Genomic DNA, 9,607 nt, shown 5'->3' with positions numbered 1-9,607 from the left:
ACTTAAGTTTTAAAGCAATTTACTTTAAGAGTTAAGTTAAAAAAAACCATAACATTTAATATTATTAAGTAATATATAAACTTAAATTAAAGTCTAGTTAGATTAAAAAAAAAACATCTTTTATCTCACTAACAAAGGTAATTAATTATCGTGCAAAAGTTATATTTTTAATGATTATTCTTGACATTTAGAATTTTTTTTCCTTAAGTCTTAAGACAATCTTTTTTAAGATTTAAGATAAAGTAAAAAAAAAAATTCAAAATTTTCATTAATTATGTTTGGTTCCCGGAAAATACTAAGAAAAGAAAAAAAAATGTAAAGGAAAATGATTTTTTTCATATTTGATTATCTTATGAAAAATATAAAAGAAAATCAAATATAATTAAAACTAATTAAAAATTTATGTATTTTTAAATTATTTAATCTTTATATTGAATAGTTAAAATAAATAAAATGAGTTTGAAGTAACAAAAAAAATAATTTATCCATTTTTAATTTATTTTTTTATTTTCCTTCACTTTTTCTTTCCTTTTACTTTTCATTTGTATTTTTTCTCCCTTACATTTTCCCTCGAATTTTCTAGGAACCAAACATAGTACAAAATGAATAAGTTAAAAAAACAAACAATTTTCAAAATGTGGCCTATTCTACAAAATGATTACTAAGGCATAGGTCAAGAAAAAACTTAATACTTAACACTGTATTGTTTAAATTAAAGTAACATCTGTTTAGATTTAAGAGCAGAAAGCAAAGGAGGGCTTTAGTTTGGAATACTTGGCCTATTCTACATTTTTCATATCATATATTTATTAAAAATAAAATCATATTTTATTTTTTTTAAATTACTTTTAAATCTATTTAAGAAGGCGGACCTCTTCTGTGCCGCAATTAGTCGGCCCGTGGTCGGAGGACCCGGCCCAAAATGCTTCATCAGGCCTTCCCCTAAATCCCAACGGAGGGAACCTTTAGTATGAATGCACAAAAACGATCGAGCCTTGTAGAACAGTCTCAGAATTGAGAGAGAGAATATCGGACAGACATGGAAGAGCGGCTCAAGTGCATGGCTTTGGTGGGAGGTGGAGCTCTTTTGGGCTCTGTTTCTACTCTCTTTCTTCTCAAGCTTCTTCGCAGGTCCTTTACCAATCTCATTGCTGCTTTCATCTTCTCTAACTGCGTGTTTGGTTGAGGAGAAAATGTGGCAAACCAAAATTCTCAATATTAGATTTTCATGTTTGGGGATCTTACTACAAGTATTCAGCTTAGTTTTATGTGCAGTATAAGAATCAGAATTCTGTTTTCTTATATTTTCCCCTTGTTTTCTCAGCGGCCAAACAGAGGCTTAATTTGCCTTTTTCTTATTAGTTTTATTTTCGTCCGTACGTTGACAGAAAGAAAAGAAACTAAAATAAGAATAAAGTTTGCATCTTAAATTTCATTTCGTTTTGTTTGGTGAAAACTTGACAAGCTGGACAATTGTATTGGGCTCAGTTCTTAGTTCAGCGGAGGGTTTTGTCTCTCCATCCTCAATGGTGGGCAAATCTAATGTTCAAAATTTAATACTTGTTTTTCTCCTAATTTTTTTCTTTCCAAGCACAAGAGGACAGAAAAAATTGTTTCTGAATCCCAATATTTATGTGAAATTTTGTTAATATTCCTTCTGTTTCTTGAATTTCCGTGTTTCAGGAAGCTTGAAAGCCAGTGCAGTAGTGTAAAGGCTATTGAATTCGATGGTAAGTTTGACATATCAATTATTTTCTTTAGGCTTTTTCAGATAATTGTCATTTTCTGTCTTTCTATTTACCCTTAGTCCTTTAACAAACATCTATCATATCAATGGCATTCTTCCTAGAAAGGTTTCTAAAAAAAATATTTGGTTGGGAAGTGTCTCAAATTTGTATGGGTTATATGTTTCTTTTAGTAAAAGTATATTATATAAGATATCTCCTATCATTAATGAAGGCAGAAAGAATTTAATTGAATAATTCTATATTGATCAACTAGGTTATAAGAGCTTAATATACACACCTATCCTCCTATCCTCCTGGAGTGACATAAGAATAAACTATACAAGGGAAATATTACAAAGACAATCCCTATAATTACTCAAAATTGTTGACCTTTTCTAAAAAATATGTATAATAATTAATTAATTCTAATTTAAATCAACAAGACTTAAAATAGAAAAAGTATCAGGAAACCAACCACATTTTCGAACATTCCCATGTCAAGTTGGTGCATAGATGTTATGCATTGCTTGCACACAATAAAGTTAAATGTGGTGTTAGAATTCCTTTTGTGAAGATGTCAGCTGGCTGCTGTTTAGTAGTCACAAAAGGAGTGGCAATCTATTTAACTTCAATTTTTTTCTCTTATTAAGTGTCTATCGACTTGAACATATTTGGTTCAATCATGTTGAATTGGGTTTTGAACAATGCTGACTACAACTTTGCTATCACAAATCTTCATGGTTCTTTAGGTTCAAAGCTTAGCTCTCTAAGTAGACTCAGACTCAAACTAGTCATTTAGTCTTTTGTAGAAGATCCAAGACATACTTTTGTTGGGAAACAAATATGTCTTGTCTTCATCTAGCCATTTCCATGCCCATAAAGTATCTCAAGGTTCCTAGGTCCTTGATTTCAAATGCTTTTGCCAAGAGAGTCTTCAAATTTTTTGTTTCTTTTAAATCATCACCTATTACAATTATGTCACTACATAGACAGTAAGCACAATAAGTTTCATTAGTGACGATCATTTAAAAAACAATGTGTGATCTCTTTGGCTTTGAGTAAAACCATATCTCCTAAAGGACTTAGTGAATCTCTCAAACCAAGTTATAGGAGATTGTTTGAGACCATATAGGGACTTTTTAGATTTACAAACTCTTCTTTTATTGAACAAAATTTTAAAACTAGGTGGAACATCCAAATAGATTTCTTCTTCAAGGTTTCCCTGCAAAAAGGCATTTCTCACATCAAACTGATGTAGAGTCCAATCGAGGTTGACAGTTAGGGATAACAATATTTTGATTGAGTTCATTTTGGAAATTGGAGCAAAAGTTTCTTGGTAATCAATACCAAGGGTCTAAGTGTATCCTTTTGCCACTTACTTGGCCTTGTGCCCTTTTATGTAGCCATCTGCTTTTTATTTGATAGAGAAAACCTATTTACATTCCACTGGTTTTTTTTTTGCAGAAGGCAAGTCTACCACTTCCCAAGTCTCCTTTCATTTCCTTAGACACAACTTCCTTCAACTTAGGAATTGCTAGAGCTTCTTGTATATTGTTAGGAATAGAATCTAGGGATAGGTTAGTTGTAAATGCTTTATTGTGGGTCATAGACAATGATGTGGCACATGGTTGGACAAGGGTTGTTTGGTACAAGTTTTAACACCTTTCCAAATAGCAATAGGAATATCTAAATCAATTTCAGATAAAAGATTTGAAGAAGGAGGAGAGTTTTTAATACTTGTCTTTAGAGATGTAGGTTGGTTGATTGAAGGAGAGATAAGGATTGCAATATTATCCCGTTTCCTTCTTGAGTAAAACAAAGGAGTTTTTTTCATTCTCCTTTGTGATTGTTGCCTCATTTTCATTTCCTTGTATAGTCGGGTCTAAACCATGTTCAATTCCTAGATTGGGTACTTGGTTATTAATTATCGGAGTTGATCAGGTTTTGTTTGGATAAAATCGTTCAACAATGGGTAGACAAGTGTCAATGATTGCTGATTAGGGAAGGACAAATGTTCTGTTTTATATTTCTCCCCTTGAAGATCTGTCTGTGAGGAATAGGATAGATTTTCAAAGAACTTAAAATCCATTGAGAGAGAGGCTTTCTTGGTCAGAGGGTGAAAGCACTAAGCCTTTTTGGGTATGTGAATAACCCAAGAAAATGCATTTAGGGCTCTAGGATCTAATTTTGACCTTTCTCTACTGTGTACATATACAAATGCCACACATCCAAAGATTTTGAGGGGTAGAGACCTGAACAGATTAACATGTGGAAGAAAGGTTTTTCGTAAGTTAACTAGAACCTTTGAGTCAAGAGTTTTTGAGGGCATATTATTTATGAGATAATCAATAATCAAAACAACATTACTCCAATAGGTTGTAGGGACATTTTTTGAGAACATCAAGGCTCTTTCTATTTTTGGTGGATGCTTATTTTTTCTCTCAGCAACTCCATTTTGCTAGGGGTATCAATGCATGATGAGAAGTGAACTATCCCATTTTCAACTAGATAGGGGTTTAGAATTGAACTAAAGTATTCATTCCCATTGTCTGTTCTAAAAACATGAACTTACTTTGAAATTGGGTTCATATCATTTTGTGAAAATTTTGGAAAGACACAACAACTTCTGATTTTTCTTTGAGAAGGTAAATCCATGTTAATCTTGTGCAATCATCAATAAAGGTAACAAACCACTTATACCCTGATTTTGAAACAGTTTGAGAAGGACCCCACACATCATTGTGAACCATGGAAAAAGGAATTTTGGACTTTTATGCTCAAAGGAATGGGTACATGATGACTTTTGGAAAGTTCACAGATTTGACAATGAAATTTTAAGAGATCAACTTAACAAATAAATATGAAACATGGTTTTAAGAGATATGAAATTAGGATGGATGTATCTAAAATGTAATAACTAGATTCCCTTTTCTTTTTCTTTAGTAGCTTATGACACATAAGCTTGGTTACTCTTACTTGGCTTCGAGTTGAAATAGTACAATCCTTTTCTCTCCTTAGCACTACCAATCTTCTTACCCATAGCTAGGTCTTGAAAAATGCAATGAGTAGGGTAAAATGTTACACAACAATTTAGAGATTTTGTAACTTTACTAATGGACAAGAGAATGTAAGAACTTTAGGGACATGAAGGACAAAATCTAATGTCAACAATGATGAAATTGAGATTGAGTCTTTTCTAAAAGCTCCATTTGATCCTTAGTGAAAGGATTTTTCTCTAGTTGTATAAGAGGTTCTGGTTTTGGATTTTTTGATGTAGTCCCTTAATAGTCCTTCTTTTTAGGTTGTTTATTCCCTTTATCGCCAAGTGGGGTGTTCCCATTCAACTTCCAATAGATTTCTTGAGTGTGCCTTGGCTTATAGCAGCAATCACACCATCGAGTCTCCTTTTCTCTAGGTTTTCTTTCCCATTGTTTGGAGATTCTTTTGGATGGCCTTTAATGCGAAGGTCTCTTGAGCAATTGGTCCCATCATAACACTCCTACTTTCTTCATCATGCGCATAGGAATATGCTTCACTTAGATAGGGTATAGGTCTTTTCCAAGAACTTTGCTTCTTACTTTGTGTAATTAGGTCTTTCCTAAGAATTCAAAGACTTGATGAAACTATATTATTTTTGTAAGAGTGGCAACATTTTTAGCAAAGACCATTACAAATTGTTGATGAAGATCCAACTCTTACCACAACACTTTTAGGGTGTTGTAATAGGCTATCATTGAGAGATCTTGTTGTTTTGTATTATGAATTGCAACCTTTAATTCATAGATTCGGGCAACATTATCATTTTTTGAGTATGTTTTTGACATTGCCTCCCAAATCTCCTTAGCAATAGAGATATAAAACTGGCTTTCCAATTTTTGGTTGCATAGGATTGAGAAGCCATGCCATGACCATGGAGTTATTTTCATTTTAAGGTTTAAAGGCTAGATCAAATTCTTTTAGAACACTCATAGTGCATATACTTTATTTTTCCCTTACTCTTCATGAAAGTTTTTGCAAATTGAGACCATGAGAGGAAGTTTTCTTCATTCAACTTTTTAGTGGTGATATGGAGTATTGGGTTGTCAAAGTTATTGATATTCTTTTGGCAGATCCGAGGGAGTACTTGAAGAGGATTTGTTAATGACTTCTAACATGATTAAGAGAGAAAAGAACGAGATTGCTGATAAGCAATGGAGATCAAAGATACAAAGTAAAGATTAGATAAAAAGAAATGAAGAACTTGATTGGAAATGAAGAACTTCAATGGCAATGAAGGCCAAGAATTGATTTCCAGAAAATTCTTTCTAGCTTTGATACCATGACGGTAGAAAGAATTGAATTGAATAATATGGTATATATTCTTTTTGAAAAAAGAATATTGTATAAGATATTTCATGTATTGTTAATTACATGTGAAAATTGGTTTCCTTAGAGAATAAGGAAACTTGCTAAAAATATTTTTGTACATATTTTAGGTTATGAAGGGAAAAAAGTTATGAGATGGAGATGAAAATATAAAGCTTATTCAAATAGGTAGAGATGTCAAGAATAATGGGAGACTTTTGGTGGAGTGAGGACTTGTGGTATAGGACATAGATACAAGGAGTAGTGAAATATGAGATGTTTCAGGGCATAATAACTTGAAATATTTATAAAGATATCCTCTATGATATAGTGATTGACTCTCTCTCATTTGTCAATGTAGTTGTGGTTAACCAAATCATGTTAAAACCTTGTATAAATAATTTATTTTTATCTTTATGTTTATTATACTAATAGGTGGTATTAGAGTTTTTGTTTACAGAACAAGTGATACAAAGTATGTTTTAGTACAAAAAGTGGTATCAGAGCTTCTATTTGCATAAAAAGTAATATTATAGTTTTTTCTAGCATAATAAGTGGTCTTAAAGCATAGGTTGGAAGACCTAAGGTTGAGATTTCTGGAATCATTAAGGAAAACATAACTAACAAAAGGATTGGAAAAAGTTTTTTGGCTAAAGGTGGAGTTAGTTGTTCTTTCATTGACATATGATACATGGAATATCCTAGAATCCTATTAAATGTTATGTCCTTAAGGATATTGAAACCTAGGTAAGATTGATTGAAAATCTAATTTAGAGATCTTTAGAATAATGATCAATCACACGGTTGAACACATGATTTATCATGGAAAAACCACCTTTTGAGTTCTCCAAAAACTTTGTGGATGTAAGAAACCTTGGATGGTTGATCGACTATAAATAATTCATTAACTCTAACAAAAAGGCACATAGTTTTACTTTGATCAGATATGCCTACTTCCTAGGGTCTTATACTAGTTAGTACTTACATTCTTTCTTCATGTCCTTGATGTAGACCTCATGCTCCTTAGTGGTACCTCAACCCATGTTAGGGCTAGTAGAATGAACACCTCTTTTTTTCTTGTTGACAAGATCTTTCAAGATTGCTCTTGAAAGGTTCAGAGATGGAGTACTAAGGACTAAGGGATGACTATTCTCTTATGCTTGAAATTCAATTTTAATAAAATTAAGTATTTATACCAAAATCTTGGATCAACTTTTGGAAAATAATTATAACTTTAATTTTACAAAAATACCCTTGAAATTAAAAGAATGGATTAAAGAAAGCAAAAAATTGCCGAATATTCGAACTCATAAAGGGGGATATTTCAAATGTTCCTTGTTTAGTGCTTGAATATCCTCCAAGACATATGAATGCTTCCTTTGGTCGGTCAAACACTCTACCCATATTCAACTTCTCGACTTCATTTTTCCAAACATTCTCCAAAATATCCATATTATGAACATAGTAACCATTCTTTTTAAGCACCAATAACACCAAATAGATGCATGCCTTAAAATCCATCAACTCTGAAGCCACTCAAAGTTAACAGGAAACTGGTAAGACCCTTAGAAGCATGCTGCATCAAATTCAATGAGAAATAGAACAAAATTGTCAATCTAAATTAATATATTAATTGGTTCATTTGTGGTAAATTTTGGTTGATGTGCTTTAGATGACTTAGGTCAGTTAGGGACTGGAAGTGTGATAAGAGACTATGGTGTTTGAGTTTCATTAAGAGTTTTTTCAAAACTAGTGGGAAAGGCTTCATCATCAAGGCAGAGATTTTAACCCTTTTAGATAGTTTGCTAGAGGCTAAAGCTTTTTGTTTATCTAGCTTATAGGTAGAAGGAGATACTGCTATTGTGATATTTTGAGTGTGTAAATTAAACATCAGTCCTTGGGAGTATAATTGAATGCTTCGAACAAATTTTAAATGACTTATGTTGTTCATCACTTGATCTCCTTGTTTTACTAAATCATGCTGCTGATCAATTAGCAAAATCAGGCACCAAGCAATGGCTCCATGTGTAGTGGATTTTTTTTTACTGATTGAGCGATAGTGGATTTTTTTATTGATTGAGCGGTGTTGAGTTTTTCTAACTTGTACATGCTCACATTGTATTCCTAAAATGTATTTGATGTCCTTTTGTTCTTTTCAAGAAGCTCATTCTCTTTTTTCCTTTTTATTAGAATTTGTTTATTTTGGAAGAACTTCTTCATTTGTACATCAAAATCATATTTTTGAATAAGTTTATTATTGAGTAAAAATTAATTCTATCAACTCTAGGCAACTACCTCACAACTTGGGGAACTACTTCATCCCTTGTCCACATAAATTTGGATTGGTTTCTTATTGTTGTGTAATTTCCTATTTTTCAGGTTCCTTATTTTTAGATTTCCTATCTTATCTTCATGGTTATTGTTGAATATAATGTATTTATAGTGTAAAATCTTTCTTTCCTTTCTTAATATAGGTCACATATATGGTAGTTAGTTCAACCTAGCCGTGTATATATATTTCTCTATTGTAAGAAGCTAATGATATGAATGAGAATTAAGGTTTTTTCTCTCTCTCTCTCTTTCAACATGGTATCAGAGTCAAGGGAGAAAACTTTATTCTTTCTGGTTTACCCATGTAATTAATTCCGGGAATCCGTCCAGTGACCGTGTTTCATTTCGGCCACCTTTTCCATCTCCCAAAGCTTTCCGGTCAACCATATTGTGGTCAGAAAACCCTCATCACCGTCAACATTTTTCCGGCAATATTTTCTGGCGACTTTTCCGGCTACTTTTTTTTTCCGGTGATATTTTCCGACACTGACCACATCATCAAGAGCGCAAAGAGGAGATCTACAACTTTTCTCAAAGCACCGGAGCAAAAAACTGATCCGCGTGCCTCCACGCGCCGTTTTTCTCTGGCGGCCTGAATCCCATGCGCCGGTGTGTGAGGGCGTGTGGCCCACTTTCTGGTGTCGAGCTTCTACCAGCAGGCTCGTCCGGCGCTGTCTTGCACTTCTAAGCCTCCATTAGTCCTCTCCGAACCCTGCTTCTCTATTTTTTTGGCATTTCAGCCTCCGCAGGTCTTCTTTCAGCCTCCTTCGGCCTCCGACGGCAGCTCCCTTCCTTGGCCGAGACCTGTGTTTGCCTTAGGAAGGTCTCTTCTTCATCTCCAATCACTTTTCTCCTTTGTTTGGGTCCCAACATACCAGGTTCTTCTTCCATAGCTGTGATCCGACCTCCTTTTAGGGCTCTCTTCGATCCAAACGTGATTCAATCTCAGGTGAAGTGGATATGGCGACTAAAAATCCTATTTTTACATCCGTCATCTCTGGATCTCCTACTATCACATCAGAAAAATTGATTGGTAGTGAGAATTATCTCTGTATATGGAGCAACCAGTTGGTTTTGTTGCTCAAGGGGAGTCTGGTTTAGTGTGCAAGTTATGCCGCTCTCTATATGACTTGAAATAGTCTCCTCGGGCATGGTTTGGGCGTTTTAATTTCTCATTAAGGTTTTCTCTCTCTCTCTTTCAACAG

General features: G+C 33.6%; 1 protein-coding gene across 4 annotated transcripts in view; it reads left to right on the top strand.

Annotated features, from left to right (window-relative positions):
* Positions 1 to 890: 890 nt before the first annotated feature.
* The window catches only part of LOC100263875 (tRNA threonylcarbamoyladenosine dehydratase), a 74,035-nt gene continuing 65,318 nt past the window's right edge, over positions 891 to 9,607 (top strand). For all 4 annotated transcript variants that reach the window (XM_019222372.2, XM_010656797.3, XM_002263236.5 and 1 more), the window contains exons 1-2: positions 891 to 1,131; positions 1,684 to 1,730. In XM_019222372.2, coding sequence (XP_019077917.1) covers positions 1,040 to 1,131; positions 1,684 to 1,730 — 139 coding nt within the window. In that variant the 5' untranslated portion in view covers positions 891 to 1,039. The remainder of the gene's footprint in view (positions 1,132 to 1,683; positions 1,731 to 9,607) is intronic.

Source organism: Vitis vinifera, chromosome 9 (genome assembly GCF_030704535.1).
Source record: "Vitis vinifera cultivar Pinot Noir 40024 chromosome 9, ASM3070453v1".
NCBI lineage: Eukaryota > Viridiplantae > Streptophyta > Magnoliopsida > Vitales > Vitaceae > Vitis > Vitis vinifera.
Note: the sequence above shows the minus strand (reverse complement) of the source record. Positions and strands in the feature narration are given on the sequence as shown.